This window comes from Anolis sagrei, chromosome 6 (genome assembly GCF_037176765.1).
Source record: "Anolis sagrei isolate rAnoSag1 chromosome 6, rAnoSag1.mat, whole genome shotgun sequence".
In the NCBI taxonomy this organism is placed as follows: domain Eukaryota; kingdom Metazoa; phylum Chordata; class Lepidosauria; order Squamata; family Dactyloidae; genus Anolis; species Anolis sagrei.
Window position 1 is genome coordinate 14,315,618 of NC_090026.1, and position 25,802 is coordinate 14,341,419.

Sequence of the window (25,802 nt, forward strand, 5' to 3'; positions counted from 1 at the left end):
GTAGACAGTCCACGTCTCACAGGCATATAGCAGGGTTGGGAGGGCAATAGCTTTATAAACAAGCACCTTGATATCCCTACGGTTGTCCTGGTCTTCAAACACTCTCTGCTTCATTTGGAAAATTGCTGGACTCGCAGAGCTCAGGCGGTGTTGTATTTCAGTGTCAATGCTGACTTTGGTGGAGAGGTGGCTGCCAAGGGAGCGGAAATGGTCAACATTTTCTAATGTGACACCATTAAGCTGTATTTCCAGCATTGGAAGGGAATGGCTGGTGACTGCTGGAAGAGCACTTTGGTTTTCTCGATGTTTAATGACAGGCCAAGCTTCCCATGTGCTGCCAGTAAGTTTCCTCAGGATGTTATTGCATGCAGCTACTTTGCGCTTGGTGTTCGAGCACTGTTTCCTATATGCTAGCGTTCGATCTAAGGCAGTGGTTCTCAACCTGTGGGTCCCCAGATGTTTTGGCCTTCAACTCCCAGAAATCCTAACAGCTGGTAAACTGGCTGGGATTTCTGGGAGTTGTTGGCCAAAACCCACAGGTTGAGAACCACTGATCTAAGGTGACACAGAGATATTTAGGATGGAAGCAATGTTCAAGCTCTTGACCTTCGCAGGTGATTTTCAATTTCCTGTTGGCTTCAAGGTTGCGTAAGTGGAAAGCACGCACTTGTGTCTTGGCCAGTGTTAGATAGATGTCTGTAAAGTGGAAATGGAAGCCCACAATTGCAAGGAAGTAGGAAACCCTGGATCCCAGTAACAATGGGATTGAGCCGGACTGGGAGTGGAGGGGCTTTTCCTAAAGCCAAGAGGAGAGAGCAGAGTCACCCAAATTCCAAAGACTTCTTTCTTTCTCTTCCCTCCGGCTTGGCCCCTTAATCCCCACCCTTTGGCCCCTTCTTCTGCGCTCCTGGCCGGTCCTTTGGGTGCCAAGTTGCTCCAGAGAGGTGAGCCTCGAGAGAAGGAGGAGGAGGAGGAGGAAGGGGATTAGGTTCCCTTTTCCGGGAAGGCGAGCGGCCAGGACCCGGTGATGTCAGCCGCCTGGAATGCCTGGTCCCCGGGCAAGAGGAGGAGGAGGAGGAGGAAGGGGGGGGGGGAAGCCGGGCGCCCGCTATAAAACTCCCGCGCCGGGGAAGGAGCCCGCAACAAGCGGCGCAAAGCCGGACCCAGCGCGATGGAGGTGCTCCCAGGTAGGGCGAATCTCCCCCTTACCCTTCCCTTGGACTCTCCTGCAAAGCCAGGGCTGCCCCTTTGTATTGTTGGGGGGCACAGAGAGCTTGCGGGGTGGTCTGAAGGGTTTCTTCCAGGCAGAAGCTGGATGGGAGCACTTTGGTTGTGTCTTTCTGCATGGTTGGAACGAGTGTCTTGTCTTGTATGGTTGACTGGGGGGCCCCTTAGGGTCTCTTCCAACTCTTATAGATAGAACCAAAGTAGAATAGAATAGTTGGAAGTCTCTTCCAACTCTAGAAGAGTTGGAATAGATTCCCAACTATTTTATTCTACTTTGGTTCTATCTATAAGAGTCTGTGGTGACTATCTACAATGTAGAACAGGCCTGGGCCAACTTGGGCCTCCCTCCAGCTGTTTTGGACTCCAACTCCCACCATTCCTAACAGCCTCAGGAGCCTCAGGCTGTTAGGAATGGTGGGAGTTGGAGTCCAAAACACCTGGAGGGAGGCCCAAGTTTGCCCATGCTTTCACTAGAGAGTCTCTTTAGGGTCACCATAAATCAGAAACAACTTGAAGGCACACAACAAAGTATTCTGCATAGATATTCCCTTACAGCAGTGGTTCTCAACCTGGGGTCCCCAGATGTTTTTGGCCTACAACTCCCAGAAATCCCAGCCAGTTTACCAGCTGTTAGGATTTCTGGGAGTTGAAAGCCAAAACATCTGCGGACCCCAGGTTGAGAACCACTGCCTTATAGGGTTGCCAACTAACCAGAAGACTTTCACAGTTTGTTCCTGTGCTTGGAGGGAGCAATTCCTTCTCATCTGAGGGTGAAATTGCCATGCCCATACACACTATGGCATATTTCAACAGCTCCCGTCATCCAGGTGTTTTTGGGTCTCCAGCTTCCACAGTCCTTTATTTATTTATTTACAGTATTTATATTCCTTATTATTTATTATATACTATTATATATTATTTATTATTACTTATTTACAATATTTATATTCCTTATTATTTATTATTATATATTATATTTATTATTATATATTAGTGAGCCCCCGGTGGCACAGTAGGTTAAAGCATTGAACTGCTGAGCTTGTTGACCGAAAGGTCGCAGGTTCGAATACGGGGAGCAGTGTGAGCTTCCGCTGTTAGCCCCAGCTTCTGCCAACATATCACTTCAAAAACATGCAAATGGAGCTCTGTTACCTTTCCGTAGAAGTGGTACATATTGATCTACTTACATTTGCATGTTTTCCAACTGCTAGGTTGGCAGAAGCTGGGGCTGACAGCGGAAGCTCACGCTGCTCCCTAGATTTGAACCTGCAACCTTTTGGTCAACAAGTTTAGCAGCTCAGTGGTTTAACTCATTGCACCACCGGGGGCTCCTTATAACAATGCATAATAATCTATTATTATTATATGTTATTACATGCAATAATTGTGTTATGGGCCCACTGGTGGCACGGCAGGTTAAACCACTGAGCTGCTGAACTTGTTGACCGAAAGATTGGCAGTTCAAATCCAGGGAGTGGGGTGAGTTCCCACTGTTAGCCCCAGCTTCTGCCAACCTAGCAGTTCGAAAACATGCAAATGTGATTAGATCAATAGGTTCCGCTCCGGTGGGAAGGTAACGGCACTCCATGCTGTCATACTGGCCACATGACCTTGGAGGTGTCTACGGACAATGCTGGCTGTTTGGCTTAGACATGGAGATGTCCACCACATCCCAGAGTTGGACACGACTGGACTTCATGTCGGGGGGGGGGGGAACCTTTCCCTTTAATATTATATATTATATATTACTATTTATTTACAGTATTTGTATTCCTTATTATTATTATATATGATTTATTATTATTTATGTACAGTATCTATATTCCTTAAACACTGGCTTCTGCGAGTTGAAGTCCAAAACATCAGGTAGACCAAAGTTTTGTAAATACTGCTATAGAATTGGATGCAGCTTGAAACACCATCGCTCCATGTGTGCACTTGCATTTGACTATGGATGCCGTTTTGACTCAATTCTGTCATATCCTGAGAGTAGTACTTCTCAAGTAGTAGTAGTTTCTCAAGTTGCTCCTGAGCTATGGCAGTTGAAGTGGGTTTTTTTTTCTGACTTGAGAAACTGCAACTCGCTTCTGGTGTGAGAGAAAGGGCCATCTGCAAGGACGTTGCCCAGCGGATTCCTGGATGTGTTACCATTCTGTGGGAGGCTTCTCTCATGTCCCTGCATGAGAAGCTGGAGCTGACAGACTGGAGCTCACCCTGTTCCCCGGATTTGAACTCACAACCTCTCGGTCAGCAGTCCTGCTGGCACAAGGGTTTATTTAACTCATTGCGCAACCAGGGACTCCTTACTTAAAGCAATGCCAAACTGCATTTGCTCTACATTGTAGAGAGAGATGGGCCATAGGGCTGCCAACTTTGTGAGATATGTTCCCTTATTTTCACATTAGGTCTTCCCTGCCTTTGATGGAAGTCTCTCAGGCAGGAATTCCAACTATTTCGTCATTGCCTCCTTGCACACTTCTCTGGCTGCATCTCTATCTGTATAAGTTACTTATTTTTAACACATACACCTTTACATTTGCCCAACGTCATCAGAGGCTCTTGGGGCCCTTCCACGCAGGCATATAATCCAGAATATCAAGGCAGAAAATGCCACAACATCTACTTTTGAACTGGGTTATATCAGAAGCATTAGACTTGAAGGGAAAACAAAAGTGAATTCCAGCACTTGCGGGATTTTCAGCTGGGTTGAACTTTAAACAGAATAGAAGGCTTGTGAATAGAAGGCTTTCATGGCCATATTCACGGGTTGCTGTGAGTTTTCCGGACTGTCTGGCCATTTTCCGGAAGCATTCTCTCCTGACGCTTTGCCTGCATCTATGACAGGCATCCTCAGAGGTTGTGAGGTTCTGAGGATGCCTGCCATCTATTGCTCCCTCCAAGCACAGGAACAAACTATGAAAGTCTTCTGTTCAGTTGGCAACCTTGTAAGGGAATATCTATGCAGAATACTTTGTTGTAGTGTGCCTTCAAGTCTTTTCTGATTTATGGTGACCCTAAAGAGACTCTATAGTGAAAGCATGGGCAAACTTGAGCCCTCCAGGTGTCTTGGACTTCAACTCCCACAATTCCTAACAGCCTCAGGCCCCTTCCTTTTCTCCCTCAGCCGCTTAAGGAAGGGGCCTGAGGCTGTTAGGAATTGTGGGAGTTGAAGTCCAAAACACCTGGAGGGCTCAAGTTTGCCCATGACTGCTATAGTGGGATAATCAACCCAGTGGCCAAGCAGGGATTCGAACCCTGGTCTCCAGAGTCACAGTCCAATTCCCAAACCACTGCACCACTCTGTTGCCGAAGAATAAAACCACAAATAAAATTTTAAAGGAATGTGAAAGTTGAAGGAATATGCACAGAGAGAACATACCTTAGTAGCCAAGCCTTGTGGGACTAGCTTTTGAGAAAGGACTGTGCAAAACAAGGTTACATTCCTCATTCAACTGAATTACTGGTAGATTCTATGGCAGTGGGACATTAGAATCTGCTCCGGATTTTAGTCTCTTCATTGAAAGAACTCCCTGAATTTCTGAACCTGTTTGGGGGCTAGGACTCAGTGCTTAATCTAGCTCCTGTAAAGCAGTGTGGAAAAGATCTCGGAGTTCTCGTGGACGACAAGTTAAACATGAACCAACAATGTGTGGCGGCAGCTTAAAAAGCCAATGGGATTTTGGCCTGCATAAAAAAGAATATAGTAGGGGTCCTCAAACTAAGGCCCGCGGGCCGGATGTGCCCCACCAAGGTCATTTACCCGGCCTTTGTTCAGGGTCAACCTAAGTCTGAAACTACTTGAAAGCACACAACAACAACAACAACAACCCTATCTCATCAGCCAAAAGCAGGCCCACACTTCCTATTGAAATGCTAATAAGTTTATATTTGTTAAAATTGTTCTTCATTTTAATTATTGTATTTTTAAGTGGTTTTTCACTACAAATAAGATATGTGCAGTGTGCACATTCATGTTTTTTTCTAATTATAATCCGGCCCTCGAACAGCTTGAGGGACTGTGACCTGGCCCTCTGTTTAAAAAGTTTGAGGACCCCTGGAATGTAGTGTCTAGATCCAGAAGGTTATGCTACCCCTCTATTCTGCTTTGGCCAGACCACACCTGGAATCACACTGTGTCCAATTTTGGGCACTGCAATTGAAGGGAGGTGTTGAGAAGCTGGAATGTGTCTAGAGGGGGACGACTAAAAGGATCGAGGGTGTGAAGAACAAGTCCTATGAGGAGCAGCTTGAAGAGCTGGACATGTTTAGCCTGAAGAAGAGAAGGTTGAGAGGAGACCAAGTATCAAGATGTGAGGGGAAGTCATTTGGTTTCTCAACAGCTTTCACATGTTCTGGGGAGTGTTGCAGTACTTCAATTTAGGAGAGATTTGTAACCATTAAGAAACGTGTCTGAAAGATGCTTCACATGATCATCATCTTCCATAACACTTAGGCTGAGAGGAGACATGATAGCCATGTATAAATATGTGAGAGGAAGTCATAGGGAGGAGGGAGGAAGCTTGTTTTCTGCTGCTCTGGAGACCAGGATGTGGAACAATGGCTTCAAACTACAAGAGAGGATATTTCACCTAAACATTAGGAAGAACTTCCTAACTCTGAGAGTCGTTCAGCAGTGGAAAACCCTTCCCCAGAGTGTGGTGGAGACTCCTTCTTTGGAGGCTTTTAAACAGAGGCTGAAAAGCCATCTGTCTGGGGTGCTTTGAGTGCGATCTTCCTGCTTTTTGGCAGGAGGTTGGACTGGATGGCCCATGAGGTCTCTTCCAACTCTATGATTCTATGATAAGTTCAGACTAAAACATAATGTAGATTCGTGGTTCCACAAACATTGAAATGACCAGCTGCCATTGGACTGTATTGCTTATTGAGTAATCTTACAGCAACCATGTTATATAGAAGAATATCTATGGATGCGGAGAAATGTATACTCCTTCCTAAACCCCGTGGAGCAAAAAGATGCACCTACTGAGGTATTGCATGTGTATATATGGACAGAAAATAGAATGGTAAAGATGTCCAATGCACATATGGTGTGCAGGGCTGTTGCTTCTTCACATAGCTAGCAAAACAATCAATATACAATGGGACACCAGTGAGTTTGGTCCCAGTGTGTATTGGTTAAGTGTTGGTTACACATCTTTGCAATTCAATAACCACGTTATAACTACCCTTGCTACTTAGTTAAATGTGTGCAATTTTATACTGCATGAAAAGACAGAGGATTGCAGCCTAAAAAATTAAAGAGAGAGAAACAGAGAGAAGTTGTTTGGCCTGTCCAACCTGTGGCCCAGCTAACCAGCCAGGTAAAAATAGCCTCCAGGTCCTTAGGGGGGGAAATTTGGCTTCTGCATCATTATATCCTGGAGGCTTATCAGAAAAATCACAGACTGTGCTGACCAAGCCTTCATGCATCATTGTGTTATGGCAGCATTGGGTAAGATGCCAGCAAGGACTACATGCACCCTCTCCAAGGATCATTCTTTGGACCTTAGGCCTGCTAGATTTCCACTTTTGTCTGACTTGTAGAATCCGACCTGTTTCTCCCAGTTACCCCCAGAAGCAACAATTGACCTTTTTTTTTCAGAACACAGCCAACTTCTGAGTTTTGAAAAGCAGGTATATTTATGTTCCAGAAACTGGGACTGGAAACCATGAATCCCTCTGAGGAGCAGCTTAAAGAGTTGAGTCTGTTTAGCCAGCAAAAGAGAAGGTTGAGAGGAAGCATGATAGCCATGTTTAAATATTTGAAAGGATGTCATAAAGAAGAGGAAACAGGCTTGTTTTCTGCTGCCCTGGAGACTAGGACTGGGAGCAATGGGTTCAAATTACAGGGAGGGAGATTCCACTTGAACATTAAGAAGAACTTCCTGATCATAAGAGCTGTTCAACAGTGGAACCCTCTGCCTTGGAGTGTGCTGAAAGCCCCTTCTTTGAAGGCCTTGAAATAGAAGGTGGATGGTCACCTGTCGGGGTGCTTTGATTGTGCTTTTCCTGCATGGCAGGGGGTTTGACTGGATTGCCCGTGCAGTCTCTTCCAATGTTATGATTCTAGGTGGAGCTTACAGCCTTATAGAGAGAAAAAGGAGAGTATAAATAAACATAATAAACATAATAATAATAATAATAATAATAATAATAATAATGTAAAGGTAAAGGTTTCCCCTGACGTTGTCTAGTCGTGTTCGACTCCGGGTGGTGGTGCTCATCTCCATTTCTAAACCGAAGAGCCTGCGTTGTCTGTAGATGCCTCCAAGGTCATGTGGCTGGCATGGCTGCATGGAATGCCATTACCTTCCCACAGAAGTGATACCTATTGATCTACTCACATTTGCATGCTTTTCAATTGCCAGGTTGGCAAAAGCTGAACCTAACAGTGGGAGCTCACTCCGCTCTCCTGATTCGAACCGCCAACCTTTCAGTCCATAAATTCAGCAGCTCAGTGGTTTAACCCACTGTGCCACCAGGGGCCCTAACAACAACAACAACAACACACTGGGGGCCATGCCAAAAGATGTCAGCCGGCATTTGGAAACAATAAACATCGACAAAATCACAATCTGTCAACTGTAAAAGGCCACCTTACTTAGATCTGCGTACATCATTCAAAAATACATCACACAGTCATAGACACTTGGGAAGTGTTCGCCTTGTGATTTTTTGATACAAAATCCGGTATATAGATCTCGTTTGCTGTGACGTATTGTGCTTTTGTGCCAGTAAAATAATAATAATAACAACATCACACAGTCCTAGATGCTTGGGAAGTGTTTGACTTGTGATTTTGTGATACGAAATCCAGCATATAGATCTCATTTGCTGTGACATGCTGTGTTTTTGTGTCAGAATAATAATAATAATAATAATAATAATAATAATAATAATAATAATGCCAACAACAACAAAACCCAGAAGTGACTTCTGGCTGCATCTGGCTTTAAGGGAAGCACTGTTGACCATTCATGCAGCCCTCAAAGGACCCTAGAGTCCAAAAAAAAGTTGATTCTGCTAGACCTGTCACAGTTGCCTACCCTTGCTCCAGATTTACATGGTGCAGATATGAGTACAGCTAGAAGCATGTTGGAAATGTGGGTAAATAGCTCTTCTGAGGTCTCTGTGGAAAGAAGCATGAGCAAGGCAGGAACACATTGGAGTGAGAATGAGATGGCTGATGCTGAGAACCAAGACTTGTCTGAATTGTAGCTGGTGAAAATTCAAAGAGCATTGAGAGGTTGGACAGATTCCCATTGTTACCCAAAGAAACCACAAAATCTCATAATTGCCTGGTATGTAATAGGAAATGCCACTTGTGGGCAGTCATCAAACAGACAGAGAAGGGAGAGACAGCCTTTTATAGTTTACCAAAGAACGAAGGTGGTGTAATGGTTTGAGCATTGAACAAGGACTCTGGGAGACCAGGGTTCGAATCCCTACTCTGTCATGGAAACCAACTGGGTGACCTTGGGCATGCCACACTCTCTCCGAGGACAGCAAAAGCAAAGTCCCTCTGAACAAATCCTACCAATAAATCTTACCAATAAACCAATAATAGGTTCACCTTAGCGTTGCCTAAAGTTAGAAAGAATTTGAAGACACACAACAGCAATAAAGTTGACAATATCTTATCTGCCTTTTCCTTAATTGCTTGGGTTGAAGTTTATGAATGGATATTTAAAAGATACGAGAACTGAAATGACCAGAATTCTGTGGAAGTGAATCAAAATATATCAGTGAATCCTGATTCCCCCCAGACTTTGTTGAACTGTAATGCCCAGCAGCTCTAGGCATTATAGTCATAGCTCAATAATGCTGGGAATGGCAGTCCAAGAATATTTTGAGAATACAGTAGAGTCTCGTTTATCCAACCTTTGCTTATCTGACATTCCGTCTTATCCGACGCGCTTATCTGATGCCCTCCTTTTCCTCCAGCATTTCCCCTTCAATTAAAGGAGCACGCCCTAACTCTCTCCCTTCATTCCCAATAAGGGGAAAAGGCAAGATAAGGAGGAGAAGGAGGGAGGAAAAAGGGGAAAGGAGCAGGACCGGAAGCGGGAGCATCCTCCCTCCTTCCCTCTGTGATTTCCATGCTTATCTTCCATATCTAGGCAATTCATGCTGGGCTGCTCTAGCCCTGAGGTGTTGCCTTGCCTTATCCCTTTGAGTCCCTGTTGCTAGTATTCTAGGTGTTTAGCGCCACGTCCGACGGGTAACAGTAAGAGACTCCGTATTATCCAATATTTTCATTTATCCGATGTTCTGCTGGCCCGTTTAAGTCAGAAAAGCGAGACTCTGCTGTACCGTCATTCTCACCTCTGTTCTGTGCAGTTATTAAGGATGCAATGACTTATTCTTCCATGGTATATGACTGTCTTATCTTTGATACACACTCACATACCTTTATCTTCAGCTCCTTCCCCCCCCCCCCCCCTTTCTACACTTCACAACAAAAGCCTAAACTGCTCTACCCATCCCTTTGCCTTCTCCACCTCTTCTGGTTCCTTAACCGTAAAAGTCCAATAGTCTGTTCTTTCCTCTCCACACCCAATCTTTCCATGAATGAAAAGTTCATCTCTGCACGTATTTTCCACCCTGGCACCTGAAGCCAGAGTTAATTATTTACTGGGAACTTGAAAGAGATTTTTGAGATACCAAGCTTCTGTTTTGCATATATGCACAGCCAGGTGCAGTTTTTGGATTTTCCAGTTGAAGGATCTCAGGGAGTGGCACGGAAGAGCGCTTCCGGGGATGATCCAAAGTCCACCTCTTGTCTAGTATTTGGTTTCCCAGAACAGCCCAGAATCAGAGCGTAAGGATGGAGAGGACAAAGGACAAGCCCTGGCATGTTGGGCATCTCCCTAAAACTGATTTTCTAGCCTCAGCTCCTCCAGATTTCCAATACTATTGTGTTATCGAAGGCTTTCATGACTGGAATCACTGGGTTGCTGTGAATTTTCCAGGCTGCATGGCCATGTTCCAAAAGCATTCTCTCCCGATGTTTCACCCACATTTATGGCAGCAATCCTCAGAGGTTAAGAGGTTGCGACCTCACAACCTCTTAGCATGCCTGCTATAGATGTGGTTAAAATGTCAGGAGAGAATGCTTCTGGAACATGGCCATACAGTCCAAAAAACTTACAACAACTCAGTTGTGAGATCAATTGAAAACTAGGCAAGTGGGGTTTTTATATCTGTGGAATGTCCAGGGTGGGAGAAATAACTCTTCTGAATGTTGCAGTTGGCCACCTTGATTAGCATTGAATAGCCTTGCAGCTTCAGAGCCTGGCTGGCTGCTGCATGGGGGATCATTTGTTGGGCTGTGTTAGCTGGCCCTAATTGATTCTTATCTGGAATTGCCCTGTTTTGTTAGTGTTGCTCTTTATTTACTGCCCTGATTTTAGAGTTTTTAAATACTAGTAGCCAGATCATGTTCATTTTCATAGTTTCCTCCTTTCTGTTGAAATTGTCCACATGTTTGTGGATTTCAATAGTTTCTCTGTGTAGTCTGGCAAGGCATGGTAGTTGTTAGAGTGGTCCAGCATTTCTGTGTTCTCAAATAATATGCTGTGTCCAAGTTGGTTCATCCGGTGCTCTGCTATGGCTGACTTCTCTTGTTGACTCAGTCTGCAGTGCCTTTCAGGATCTCCCCAAGCAGCAACCAGCCAGGCTTTCCAGCTGCCAAGCTATTCAAGGCTAATCAAGGTGGCCAATTGCAACATTAACATTTGCCTCAAGCAGACAAGAGTACTTTCTCCCACCCTGGACATTCTACAGATATATATAAACCTCACTTGCCTATTTTTTCAACTCACATCACAAATTCTGAAGATGCCTGACATAGATCTGGGTGAATCATCATAGAATCATAGAATCAAAGAGTTGGAAGAGACGTCATGGGCCATCCAGTCCAACCCCCTGCCAAGAAGTAGGAATATTGCATTTAAATCACCCCTGACAGATGGCCCTCCAGCCTCTGTTTCAAAGCTTCCAAAGAAACATTCAGGAGAGAATGTTTCTGGAACATGGCCATACAGCCCGGAAAAGTATTGTTTTTTTCTGGTCAAAAATAAGGATTAATTGTTTCTGCTGGAAGCATCCAAGTGTGTAAACAATACTTTGGAATAGGTTGTTATAGGCACTGTTTAACTTTTTTAAGGAAACGAAACCCAGCGTCTCGTTGAATGTGTGTGCAGAAGCGAAAACATTTCCTTAAGTAGTTTATAAAGTTCAACTTGTTAGTCACTTTAAGAAATATGCAAGAGGATCTTGAAGCACTACCGAAACTGAAAAAAGGTCGGTAACATAAGCTTTGGTGGACTTAAGTCTCCTTCATCAAACGAATCCCTTTTGCATGCTGATGTAACACTGGAAGTTGACCACAAGGTCAAACTGGAGAACCTAGAGATTCCTAAGGAGGACATTTGAATCCAATTATCACGTAACCAAATCCCCAAAAGTTAAATCTGCAAATATGGAGGGACAGTTGGATTTTAAACAATTTTAAAATAATATTTTACAAAATAATATTTGAAAATGTTCTTGAAATGTGTATGTATGGCCAAGCAGGATGATGTTCACCTGGGCTTCTAAGGAGTAAAACTGGGTGGCATTCAGTGAAAAAGGGATGAATTTCAATTTTAAAGTATTTTGAAATTTTCTGTATTGAATACAGACTCATTCCTCTCATATGACATATGTTTTATGACGGGCTGAAAATTGAAGCACTTTGTTATCGCTTGTTTGTCGTAAAACCTGACCAATTGTTATCATTGTTGGAGTTGGTTTTATGACTTTGAAAGCTGCCTTGGGAGCTTGTGAGCTGAAGGGCAACAGAGGTCTCTAAATAAAGACAGCTGCAGATGGAAAGACTGTGCGACTTGACTGTAACCCAATGCCTGTGCCCTCTCTCCAAGTTGAGCCTTTTCCGTGGGTGAAAAACCCCACATGTGGCCTCAAGGGATCCCTATAGGTTCTATTTAACCCTTCATACCAAATATTTCAAAGTAATATTGGGCAGGGGGTTATAGAGCAAAGTTTCAAGGGGTTTGGAAAAGAACCTGGTCATATTTCCTCAGGACAGGTACTGGAGCACCCAGTAGCGCAGCAGGTTAAATCCTTGTGTTGGCAGGACTGAAGACCGACAGGTTGCAGGTTCAAATCCCTCTGTCAGCTCCAGCTCCTCATGCAGGGACATGAGAGAAGCCTCCCACAAAGATGATAAAACATTCAAAACATCCAGGTGTCCCTGGGTAATGTCCTTGCAGACAGCCAGTTCTCTCACACCAGAAGCGACTTGCAGTTTCTCAAGTTGCTCCTGACACACACACACAAAGGACAAGTACTGTACTGTAAGCCTAGAAATTTTAGTCATAAAGCCATCCCCAAAACCTGAGTCAACTTATTCTTTGGTCAAGTAATGTTGTCCCTCCACATTTTGTGATTTTGAGTTTTGCAGATTTGATTATTTGCATATTTGATGTTATCGCTAGACATTTCTAGGTTCTCCAGCGTAAGACTATGCTGGAAGACCTCAAAATTCTCTCTCAGGTAGTAGTTCCAAACCTGTGGTCCATGGACCATCAGTGGTCCACAAGAACTAAAATATGGTCCACAGCCTCACTGCTTTTACACCGTTGCAACAAGAGCAACTGATCTTGCGAAACCCTCTTATAGTGCCGAGGCTTATTAAATATGATTTCTGTGGGCAAGCAGATGGCGACTGCTGGATGGCATATGTTCTGTATCAGAAACTAGAGCTGATGTGGTCTGTCCAATGCAATTTTCTGAATCAGCACCCCAAATAACCAAACCCAATCTAAAGTTGACCAAAAACTTATTTGTAACTCTTTTGGCAGTAATGTTGGAGAGTGGACCCTGGTCAAGTGGTCTCTGGTCAAAATGTGATCACTGGTGGTCAAAGTGGTCACTGGTCAAAGTGGTCCCTGGTCAAAAAAAGGTTGGGAACCACTGCTCTAAGGGCCCTTCTACACAGGCCCTAAAATGAAGAAGAAACTGGGATAAAAGCTAGGGTGGCTAAATGATGTTTGCTGAAAATAGCATTAACTGGATAGCATTAACAGACAAAAATATGTGTTTAAAAGGTGCAATAAAAACCCAAATGTGGTCAAAATGTACGTATTCACATTACTGTATATCTTTGCATGCAAGGAAAACGCTTGACCATCTCTATACACTTGTGTGGACTGCTCCAGCACATGTGCACGTTTTTTAAATTCCAAAACAGCCGATGAAGGCTGTAAACAAATGGAGCCATGGACACACAGGTGGCTAAATGGAACAACAATTGGAAAGCAGTTCCCATGAGAACTCTCTGCAACCATTCCTTCGTTCTGATCTTTATGAAATTAAACAGAACTTGAATTTATACAGTAGGCACCAGCATGGCAGGGAAGTGATCCCAAAGGGAAATGGGGTTCAAGAGGGAAAAAGTAAAGGCAACAGGAGGATAAGGAGAATCATAGAATCAAAGAGTTGGAAGAGACCTCATGGGCCATCCAGTCCAACCCCCTGTCAAGAAGCAGGAATATTGCATTCAAATCACCCCTGACAGATGGCCATCCAGCCTCTGTTTAAAAGCTTCCAAAGAAGGAGCCTCCACCACACTCCGGGGCAGAGAGTTCCACTGCTGAACGGCTCTCACAGTCAGGAAGTTCTTCCTCATGTTCAGATGGAATCTCCTCTCTTGTAGTTTGAAGCCATTGTTCCACGTCCTAGTCTCCAGGGAAGCAGAAAACAAGCTTGCTCCCTCCTCCCTGTGGCTTCCTCTCACATATTTATACATGGCTATCATATCCCCTCTCAGCCTTCTCTTCTTCAGGCTAAACATGCCCAGCTCCTTAAGCCACTCCTCATAGGGCTTGTTCTCCAGACCTTTTATCATTTTAGTCTCTCTCCTCTGGACACATTCCAGCTTGTCAATATCTCTCTTGGATTGTGGTGCCCAGAATTGGACACAATATTCCAGGTGTGGTCTAACCAAAGCAGAATAGAGGGGTAGCATTACTTCCCTAGATCTAGACACTATGCTCCTATTGATGCAGGCCAAAATCCCATTGGGTTTTTTTGCCGCCACAGAGAGATAATTATAAGAAATCTGCTTGCGTGCACATTCAGGTATCTGCATAAGCACTTATGAGGTCCAGCACATCTCAGAGTATCAATTAAAAAAAAAGTAAAAGTAAACTTCTAGCAGGTCCATCTTGCGGTTTTCTAAAATCCTCTACAAACAAGCATGTCAGGATGCCAGAGGAATATTGACCAAGACTGACAGCTCCATGTTTGGACTTGCTGTCAGGCACTACAATTTTTTTGCCCCAGTTATTTGTCCCAGATTATGAGGCTGTCTGGACATGCCCTAGGAATCCCAAGGTTCTGCTATATGTTGTGAGTTTTACAAGCTGTATGGTCATGTTCCAGAAAGATTAGCTCCTGGCGTTCCACCAGCACCTATGGCAGGCATCCTCAGAGGTTGTGAGGTCTGATGAGGAAAATAGGGTTTATATATCTGTGGAATGTCCAGGGTGGGAGAAAGAATTCCTGTATGTTCAAGGTAGGTGTGAATGTTTCAATTGACCACTTTGATTAGCATTTAATGGCCCAGCAGTTTTAAGGTCTGGCTTCTTACTGCCTGGGGGAATCTTTTGTTGGGGGTGATTAGCTGGCCCTGATTGTTTCTTGTTCTGCAATGTGATTCTATGCTCAGCTTCCAAATGACAACTAAAAATCTCCAGGTTTTCCAACTTAACTCTGTAGTTGACTTCTGCTGGATGATGACCATAAAAAGGTAAAGGTAGTCCCCTGACATTAAGTCCAGTCATGTCTGACTCTGGGGTGTGGTGCTCATCTCCATTTCTAAGCCAAAGAGCCAGCATTGTCCATAGACACCTCCAAGGTCATGTGGCCGGCATGACTACATGGAGCGCCATTACCTTCCCGCCGGAGCGGTACCTATTGATCTACTCACATTTGCATTTTTTCGAACTGCTAGGTTGGCAGAAGCTAGGGCTGACAGCGGAAGCTCACGCCGCTCCCCAGAATTGAACCTGCGACCTTTCGATCAACAAGCTCAGCAGCTCAGTGCTTTAACCCACTGCGCCACCATAGGAACCGCATTTTCTCAAAAAATCTCTAAGTCCTCCATCATGATGAGAGAACATTGGCTATAAACTCACACTGCAGGAACTAGAGGAAAGATATTTTAATTAAATCCACGAATAATAAAATCCACAAAAGTCAAATGTGGAGAGACATTTGGAGTGGAAATAACAGTATTATGTTTTGGGGTCTAACTAGAAACTCCAAATAAATATGCAATAAAATCGTTACAGTAAGTAGTCATACAAAAGTTGGACTTGTGGAGTAAAACAGACCAAAGCTACTGTAAAAGTTAGGCACAAAGATGGGTTTAGTTGTGTTTTCTCTACTCTTTCCCTTCTTCTCATACTCTTCTCCTCCAGCAGTTGTACAAAGTCCCCTTGCCTATGAAAAACAACCCAGAGGCTTAGTGTAGGCTATTAGCAAATTCAGGTGTTTGTATATATCTTAACCTTTATCCCATTTTTTTGTTTGCAGTGGATGTACCCAAAAACCTCTCTTCGTCGTCTTCTCGGTCTCACCAAGAAATAGTACTCAAAATAGAAAAAACACGCAACATGACACTTTACATGCAAGAGGGCTCTGAACAGCTGCTGTCAAACTATGTGAGTCTTCAAAGTGTGCGGAATTCTTTAACAGAGGTGTGTGTTTGTGTTTACATGTGTTTGCAGCAATAGGGCCCTGAATAAATTCTCTTGTCACCATCATGTACATGGTATCAAACAATTTTAACCCCATATTCTAAGCAGTTTTAACTGTTGTAATGTTTATCCAACGATGTGTCTAATCAGTTGGCTATTGTTAACTTTATAAACCTTTACCTTGTACACCTATGGAGAAAAAGGGTCTTTGGACAATAATAAAATGTTGTTTAATAGATTAATAGAATTAATTCTTATTTCACGTTCTAAGCTCTTTAAAATATGATTGTTTGTCTCTCCAGAAATGTCTATGTTGAGTTCTGTGGGTTCTATGCGTGCATCTACACTGTAGAATGAATGCAGTTTGACACCACTTGAACTGCCATGTCTCAATGCCATAGCACCCTGGGATTTGGCTCGCTCCCTGGTGGCACAGCGGGTTAAACTGCTGATCTGCTGAACTTGCTGACCAAAAAGGACACCTGTTCGAATCCGGGGAGCAAGGTGAGCTCCCAGTGTTAGCTCCAGCTTCTGACAACCTAGCAGTTTGAAAACATGCCAATGTGAGTAGATCAATAGGTACTACTCCAGTGGGAAAGTAACAGCATGCCATGCAGTCATGCTGGTCACATGACCTTGGAGGTATCTATGGACAATGCCAGCTCTTCGGCTTAGAAATAGAAATGAGCACCACCCCGTAGAGTCGGACACGACTAGGCTTTACCTAGTCTACAATTCCCCTCATTCTGTAGCACTGAGCCATGGCAGTGTACTCCAATTCCCGTCATTCTGTAGCACTGAGCCAAGGCAGTTAAAGTGGTCTCCAACTGCTTTCATTCTACAGTTTAGATGCTGAGTTTACTCAATCAGAGGCATGGAATGAAGTGCCTAGGGACACTTATGCCATGGATAAGCAGGCATGTGTGTGACAATAGAAATACAAAACTTGTGGATATAGAATCATAGAATCAAATATATATAGTGATAGATATAGTGATGAGGTAAACAGTGGATACCTCATCAATGATTGTTCTGGGGAAAAGGGTGAGGAAAAAGATCATGACTATAACCAAGATGATTATGGTAGATAACCAGATAAATGATGGAGGGAGTTCTTGGAATATAGTATGATGCTGGCTGGGAACCAGAAAGTTGTGATAAAATAAGCAAGAGAACCCTCATGAGGCTGGGGTGTTAACTTATGTTATAGTATGTGTAATGTCCCATGAAAGCATTGTCTCTGCTCAACCCACTGTCAAAAGATTGGAGTTGGCGGATATATCACAAAGAGGGGTTTGAAATAATTGGGATATAGCCACAAACTATAATCCAGGCATGAGCAAACTTTGGTCCTCCAGGTGTTTTGGACTTCAACTCCCACAATTCCTGGCCTCAGGCCCCTTCCTTTCCCCCCCTCAGCTGCTTAAGCGGCTGAGGGGGGAAAGGAAAGGGCCTGAGGCCAGGAATTGTGGGAGTTGAAGTCCAAAACACCCGGAGGGCCAAAGTTTGCCCATGCCTGCTCAAGTCCATTGACACAACTGAATGCTATGTTTCAAGAGCAAACCATCTCTGAGTATTTCTTGTCTAGGAATAGGTAAGGTAAACGTTTTCCCCGACTGAAGGTTGGTACTTTACTCATCTCCATATCTAAGCCGGAATTGTCCGTAGACACCTCCAAGGTCATGTGCATGGAGCACCGTTACCTTTGCATGTTTTCGAACTGCTAGGTTGACAGAAGCTGGGGCTAACAGTGGGAGCTCACCCCACTCCCCGGATACGGACCTGTGACCTTCCAGTCAGCAAGTTCAGTAGTTCAGCGGTTAAACCTGCTGTGCCACCAGGGGGTCCAGGGATACATCTACACTGTAAAATTAATGCAGTTTGACATCACTTCAACTATCATGGCTCAAATATTGGGGGCTGTAGTTTTATTAGGTCTGTGCTACCAGGGTCTCCTGTTTAGGAATACCCTACAAGACTAATGGGTTTACCAGAAGTTGACACACAGTTCTGAAGCGTGTATACACGTGTATATAGTCCCCTGGAAGTCTGGAAGATGTCTAGGAATACCCTACAAGTTTAATGGGTTTTCCAGAAGTTGACACACAGTTTGAAAGCATGTATTCTCATGTATATAGTCCCCTGGAAGTCTGGAAGATGTCTAGGAATACAAGATTCATGGGTTTACTAGAAGTTGGCACACAATTTGAAGGCATGTATACACATGTATATAGTCCCCTGGAAGTCTGGAAGATGTAAATGTTCCAAGCACATCTGGAAGGCCCTGTGTTCCCCACCCACCCTGACCTTGTAACAGTCACCGTATTTCACACAAACTTAAAACAATCTGACAAGCCTCTCGCAGAGAAAAAATGCGACTGCCTCAGACACTGACACCACCCACTCCCAAGTTCCTTGGATGATGGGTGGGGTCTAAATGTCAAAAATTGGTCAAACACTTCTGACTGTCTCCTGTGTTTCCTTTGCTTCCTTGTAGGCATTTCATCAAGAGGAGCCCTTTGGGGATCCGGATTTTAACCCTTCTCCTCAGCCTTTTCCAGGGCTGCCATTGCCTACTCTTTCAACCACATCTTGGCTGGACCTTAGTGACCCCGAACGCTTGCAGCAGAACTTCGGGGCTTTCTCTAATTTGCCAGAGTACCTAACCGCCGTGAAGCTCCAGCAAGTCGATCTGAACCCAGAAGCCTCTGAACTGCATGATCTTCTCGAAACATCAAGCGTACATTGCCTCGGTCTTGCAAACAACCTGAAAGCCGTCATGGCTTCCCTGGGCATCTTACCTGGCCCTGTTACTCCAGCTGAGCCGCCAGGAATGGAGGACACCTTCATCATGAAATTCACCGGCTACTTAATTTGCCATCTCTACCGAGACTGGGTCAAGCGTTGCCACAAGGACATGGCCCTCCTGGCCGCCAAATACCCTGCTTGAGTTTTCTACTCTGCCCTTGATCCTTTGGTGGAGGCAGGTGGCTTTCATCATGATTTTTGCCTGAGTTGGTTCTCATTTTGCAGAGGTCTGTGTGGGAGAAAATAGAAGGAAGTGCCCACTGGTAGCCCTTTCCTTGAGGTAAACATGGTTTTGACACCGTGCCATTACCGGTGCAAAACTGAACTCGCCGTCTTGCCAGTCCTTTCCATCTTTTCTTCTTATCTTCCTTTGAATATGAATGGAAAATTGTTCTCAAGGGTGGCACAGGATCAGTTATACTATTAGGCACCTTGAAGCAGCCTCTTAGTTCTTTTGCCTAAATTCCTGACTGTGCCACTGAAGGGTATTCGGTACAAATGAGGAATTGTTCACAGGGTGGCACAGGATCACTTATACCAGTGTTTCTCAACCTGGGAGTCTGGACCCCAAGAGGGTCATGAGGGGGTTTCAGAGGGGCCACCAAAGACCATCAGAAAACGTATATTTCTGATAGTCTTAGGAAGCCCTTTGGCACAGAAGGCTGAAGATCTCACCTTCTGCCTTTATCTTCCTTTTTGGAAACAGATGGTGAATCCTCCCACCAAAAGCCCTCCTCCACAGTGATTGGCTGGCCTCTGAGCAAAGGGGAGGGGAGAGCAGGCGTGCTCGGCACATAGCAGCATGGTGCACATGTGCAGGCAAGGGAGAGCAAGTGAGGCTGGATAGAGGCTCATACCAGTGAGTCCCTTCAAGGCAAGTGGGTTCTGTGAGGGGCAGTTTGGCATAATTCTATCATTGGTGGGGTTCAGAATGCTCTTTAGCTGGCCTATAAATCCCAGCAACTACAATTCCCAAATGTCAAGGACTGTTTTCACCAAACTCTACCAATGTTCACATTTGGGCATATTGAGTATTCGTGCCAAGTTTGGTCCAGATCTATCACCTACATCTCTAGATGTAGGTGAACTACAACTCCAAAACTCAAAGTCAATGCCCACCAAACCCTTCAAGTATTTTCGGTTGGTCATGGGAGTTCTGTGTGCCAAGTTTGGTTCTATTCCATCATTGGTAGAGGTCAGAATGCTCTCTGATTGTAGGTGAACTATAAATCCCAGCAACTACAACTCCCAAATGACAAAATCAATCCTCCCGCCAACCCCACCAGTATGCAGATTTGGACATAGTGGGTATTTGTGCCAAATTTGGTCCAGTGAATGAAAATACAGCCTTCATATCAGATATTTACATTACAATTCATAACAGTAGCAAAATCACAGCTATGAAGTAGCAACGAAAATAATTCACTGTTTGGGGGTCACAACAACATGAGGAACTGTATTAAGGGATCACGGCATTAGGAAGGTTGAGAAACACTGCTTTATACCATTAGATTTCTTGAAGTAACTGCTTCAGAGTGGATAGCAACAGCAACCCCTTGGCTCTTAAGGCTGAACCCTGGCCGTGCCACTGAAAGGTATCCAGTGTGTGTCGCACGGATTACCCTCTTCCTTCTATTTCTTGCCCTCATATGCAGTGGATGATGTGTCTTGCCAGTCCGCTCTGTTCCTCTGTGCAAAATGGAGAAGTTCTATCCTTTGACTCAGACGGACCAGACTTTATAGACAACTCTTGGAAACCTTCCAGCTGTGGGATTGGAAAGATGAGGGAGGTCAGCTGTTTTGGAAAGAGCAGCTGCTTTATGAAAGGTAGATTGGCATCTCAATGCGGGAAGGGAAGAGCCGCTCCATTCTTGAGGGCATGCCAGCATTGGAAATGGCATTCCTTTGACTGATGAAGTACGGAACAAGGGTGCCAAGGTGTCTGGTTGCAGTCAGTCAGAACTATTCAAACAGAGCCTAGCTTCCTGAAGGAAGGGAGAGTCCTCCTCCATCTTATGCTTGAATGGCATGAAATGGTGCCTTGATTTGAAGACAGCTGAATAGGTTTTGTATGGAGTGGATTTGTGGATTGGGAGCAGACATCGGATGGCTGGTCGTCTTTCCAATTTAGTCTCTGTGACATTGAGAACTTGGGCAGTAGACTCAAAAAGGCAACAAGGGTTATGCTTTTTTGTCCATTGCCCTTGGCAAAAGACACAAAATCGACAAGTTGAAAGGGACATTAGTCTAAAAGAGCAATAGGTTAAGAGGTGTTATGTTCACTCAATTTAAAACCCATCTCTACTGTAGAATTAATGCAGTTTGGCACCACTTGAACTGCCATAGCTCAAGTAATAGCCATTAATAATAGCCTTTAATAGCCATAGCTGGAATCTTTGGGAATTGAAGTTTTGTGAGAGACCAGGACCCTTTGTCAGAGAAGGCTAAGACTTAGAATCATAGAATCAAAGAGTTGGAAGAGACCTCATGGGCCATCCAGTCCAACCCCCTGCCAAGAAGCAGGAATATTGCATTCAAATCACCCCTGACAGATGGCCATCCAGCCTCTGTTTAAAAGCTTCCAAAGAAGGAGCCTTCACCATACTCCAGGGCAGAGAGTTCCACTGCTGAACAGCTCTCACAGTCAGGAAGTTCTTCCTCATGTTCAGATGGAATCTCCTTGTAAAACTACAACTCCCAAGATTCCGTAATATTGAACTATAGTTAAAGTGGGGCCAAACTGCATTCATTCTACAGGGTAAATACACCCACAGAGAGGGCTTGCCATTGCCTTTCTCCAAGGCTGAGAGAGAGTGATTTGCCCAAGATCACCCAATGGATTACCCATGTCTGAGTGGGGACTTGAACCCTAGTCTCCTAAAATCCTGGTTCAAAACTCAAAGCACTTCTATCTAATGTGTTGTCAAATGCTTTCATGGACAGAATCACTGCATTACTGGGAGTTTTCTGGTCTGTATGGCCATGTTCCATCCTGAGAGTTGCAGTTTGGTGAGACACAAGCACACTTTGACAGAGAAGACTAAAGACCTTGGAAAACTGCAACTCCCATGATTGCATTGAACCCTAGGCTATAAACACATACTTCCATATACAGTCTCACCCATCAGCACTGAAAGGTTTTACAGAATTGCCTAGTCAGTTGAAAAGAATGTAAGAAATCTTTACATCTCTTTCAGTACCAGTTCTGACCTTTGCAAACCTCTGCATTGCCACTCCGTTTTAGTACAGGTTGGGAGGTCTCTTACCCTATCCATCTTCAATCCACCCTCTGAGTGCATCTACATCAGCAAATGAATGTAGTTTGATACTGCTTTAACTGCCATGGCTCACTACTGTGGAACCCTGGGAGTCATAGTTTTACCTCTCCAAACTACAACTCCCCAAATTCCATAGCATTTAGCCACAGCAGTTATAATGGTATCACTTACTCGACAGGGTAGCTGCTCTCTCTGTTTCCTTGACGCTGGCTTATATAGCCTCTCCCTTAGGGCATTTGTTCCTGTCCTAGTGACTTTTAGTTTGTGATGTATACTTTGGTTTTATATTAATATAATGTTTGATATAAATATGATTAGATAAAAAAAACTATATTAATATTCTTAATAAAGCTATTTATAGTAGGATGTGTTGTCATTATTTTGAAAAGTATTGCACAAAGCATTTAATTTAATGATGCCTATGGAAGCAACCAAGCTAATCAACTAAAACATAGAATCATAGAGATGGAAGAGACCACATGGGTCATCTAGTCCAACCCCTTGCCAAGAAGCAGGAAAATCGCATTCAAAGCACCCCTGACAGATGGTCATCCAGCCTCTGTTTAAAAGCCTTCAAAGAGAGAGCCCCAAACACATAATCAGCTTGTTTAGAATCATAGAATCAGAGTTGGAAGAGACCTCATGGGCCATCCAGTCCAACCCCCTGCCAAGAAACAGGAATATTGCATTCAAATCACCCCTGACAGATGGCCATCCAGCCTCTGTTTAAAAGCTTCCAAAGAAGGAGCCTCCACCACACTCCGGGGCAGAGAGTTCCACTGCTGAACGGCTCTCACAGTCAGGAAGTTCTTCCTCATGTTCAGATAGCCTAGGGTTTCTTCCTTTCTTTCTCAGCCAAGGGCTTTTGGAGTTGTAGTGCATGAAATAAACTTTTGAAGCTACACTCAGAAGTGCAGAGTGAGTGACAAACACTCACAGGTGGATGATCAAGAGTGCATCAACACTAAAACTAATGCTGTTCATCATCTCTTTAGACAGGTCGCAGGTTCGAATCCAGGGAGAGGTGGATGAGCTCCCTCTACCAGCTCCAGCTCCTCATGCGGGGACATGAGAGAAGCCTCCCACAAGGATGATAAAAACATCAAATCATCCGGGCGTCCCCTGGCCAATGTCCTTGCAGACGGCCAATTCTCTCTCACCAGAAGCGACTTGCAGTTTCTCAAGTCGCTCCTGACACGACAAAAAAAAAATCTCTTTAGCTGCCATGGGCCACTGTTGTGGAATCCTGGGAGTTATAGTTTCAAATACACCTTATTAAATATACCTTGATGGTAATACTAAACAACATTTTGAGCATGTGTGGATGAAACAAAAGTCTGTTTACATGGAGACAACCAAAAGTAAAGGTGTCACAATCTCAGCAACCCCTTTGGATAATTTTGGGTGTTGGAGTATTTTGGATTTCTGAATATTCAACATGGGCTAAATATAAGAAGTAATATTTGTGTTCTGTAAACATCACAGATTATCTCTTTCTACTGCTGCAAATATCCTGCCATTTGTAACAGGAGAGAACCTTTTGTGGGGCAGTTTTTGGCTCAAAGAACTCACTTGGTGATCCTTTCTTAAATGATATATCAACAGTAGCTGGAAGCTGGAAGCTCTTACAAACGTCTCCTCTCGTTGGCCTATTTCCCACATGCCAAGAACATATTGGCCAACTTTCCACCAATCTTAAGATTATTTATGGGTATTTTTAAGTTAAGGCTTTTATCCTGGAATAGCTCTGACATCCGAATATGGAACTTTATTGGAGGTGAGTGCGATTCCATGTTTTTACATTAACACTGCATCTCTTTTCATACAAAGAATTTATATATATATATATATATATATATATATATATATATATATATATGTGGGTTTATAGTTCACCTGCAATAAAAAAAGTGTGTGGGAGTTATAGTTCACCCCACATCCAGAGAGTATTGTGAACCCCACAAATGATGACCTGGACCACACTTGACACACAGAACCCTGGTAACCAACTGAACACACTGAAGGCATTTGGGGAGGGGGGAATAAAGATTGACTAACCTGCATGGGAGTTGTAGTTCACCCTGCACCCAGAAAGCATAGTGAACCCCACAAATGGAAGACCTGGACCACACTTGATACACAGAACCCTGGTGACCAACTGAACACATTGGAGGCATTGGGGTGGGGGGACTGACGAACCTACATGGGAGTTGTAGCTCACCCCACATCCAGAGAGCATTGTGAACCTCACAAATGAAAGACCCAGACAACACATGACACACAGAACCCTAGTGACCAACTGAACAGACTGGAGGCATTGAGGCGGGGGGACTGATGAACCTACATGGGAGTTGTAGTTCACCTCACATCCAGAGAGCATTGTGAACCCCACAAATGAAAGACCCAGACAACACATGACACACAGAACCCTGTTGACCAACTGAACACACTGGAGACATTTGGGGTGGACTGACCCACCTGTGTGGGAGTTATAGTTCCCCCTGCATCCAGATAGCATTGTGAACCCCATCAATGATGGATCTGGACCAAACTTGTCACACAGAACCCTGGTGACCAACAGAACATATTGGAGGGGGTTTTTGGGGGGTGGGGGAAGGCTGACCTTGGGACCCAGGAATTATAGTTCACCCTGCATCCAGACAGCACTGAACCCAGGTAACAACAAATCTTGGCACGCAGGCCCAACATGGCCAACTTTAAATATTGACAGGATTTGGGGGTGATTGCCCACAATTTTTGGAAATTGTAGTTCACCCACATCCTTATGTATTTTCTAATAGGAGCATTCATTTAAAAACAAAAACAAAAGGAATGGCTGACTTATTTTTACTAATAAATAGCATTACAAATTACCAAACTGATATTACCAAACTTCCCAAAACAAACAAGGCCTTTTCCAAACAATCCGGGCATCACCAGGTCCCCAAGCTATATGAGTCATCTGTCTGCAAATACACTATGAGATTCAGCCTATTGATAGTCCCGAGGACAGTATGGGTATTGCATCAGTTGTTAAAGTGTCATCCCATGTTATTGTTGTGTGTCTTCAAACCATTTCCAATTTATGGCACCCCTAAGGCAAACCTATCAAGGAGTTTTCTTGACAAAGAGTTCTTCATGGCTCTCTCAGAGGCTGAGAGAGTGTAACTTGTCCTGGGTCACATTGTCGGTTTCCACAGTTGAGCAAGGATTTGACTCTTGAACTCACTAGTGCAACACTCTAACCATCACACCGCACTGGTGAAAACACAATAGGATAATAATATGGGTTCATGATATAGTAAGTCAGTCAAATAAACAATGGGTTAAATCAATATAAGGAAAGTGACCAAATTCATCCATTTGAATACTGAAGAGTGAATGACAACTATCAGAAAAACAAATAATATTCTGGACATGCAGGGTACATCTACACCAGGCATGGGCAAATTTTGGCCTGACAGGTGTTTTGGACTTCAACTCCCACAATTCCTAACAGCCTACTGGTATTGTAGTAGGTATATGGCCATGTTCTACTGGTAGGCTGTTAGGAATTGTAGGAGTTGAAGTGCAAAACACCGGTGGGCCAAAGTTTGCCCATGTGTGATCTATATTGTACAATGAATGCATGGCCACTTTAATAGCCATAACTCAATATAATGGAATATTTGCTAATTCAAGTTTTGTGAGAGACCAGCACCCTTTGTCAGAGAAGGCTAAG

At 44.0% G+C, this 25,802-nt stretch overlaps 1 protein-coding gene across 2 annotated transcripts; it reads left to right on the top strand.

Annotated features, from left to right (window-relative positions):
• Positions 1 to 1,091: 1,091 nt before the first annotated feature.
• CTF1 (cardiotrophin 1) lies at positions 1,092 to 22,447 on the top strand. 2 transcript variants are annotated; one of them, XM_060780155.2, is made up of 3 exons: positions 1,092 to 1,187; positions 15,832 to 15,995; positions 18,493 to 22,447. In XM_060780155.2, the coding sequence occupies exons 1-3, from the start codon at positions 1,172 to 1,174 to the stop codon at positions 18,943 to 18,945; spliced, it is 633 nt and encodes a 210-aa protein (XP_060636138.2). In that variant the 5' UTR covers positions 1,092 to 1,171; the 3' UTR covers positions 18,946 to 22,447. The 2 variants fall into 2 exon arrangements, with proteins under 2 accessions (XP_060636138.2, XP_060636139.2); XM_060780156.2 differs by having other exon boundaries at positions 15,832 to 15,959.
• The last annotated feature ends 3,355 nt before the right edge of the window (positions 22,448 to 25,802 follow it).

Coding starts and splice junctions, on each gene's coding strand:
- CTF1 (XM_060780155.2), top strand. Junction 15,996..18,492: donor TGCGGAATTCTTTAACAGAG/GTGTGTGTTTGT, acceptor GCTTCCTTGTAG/GCATTTCATCAAGAGGAGCC.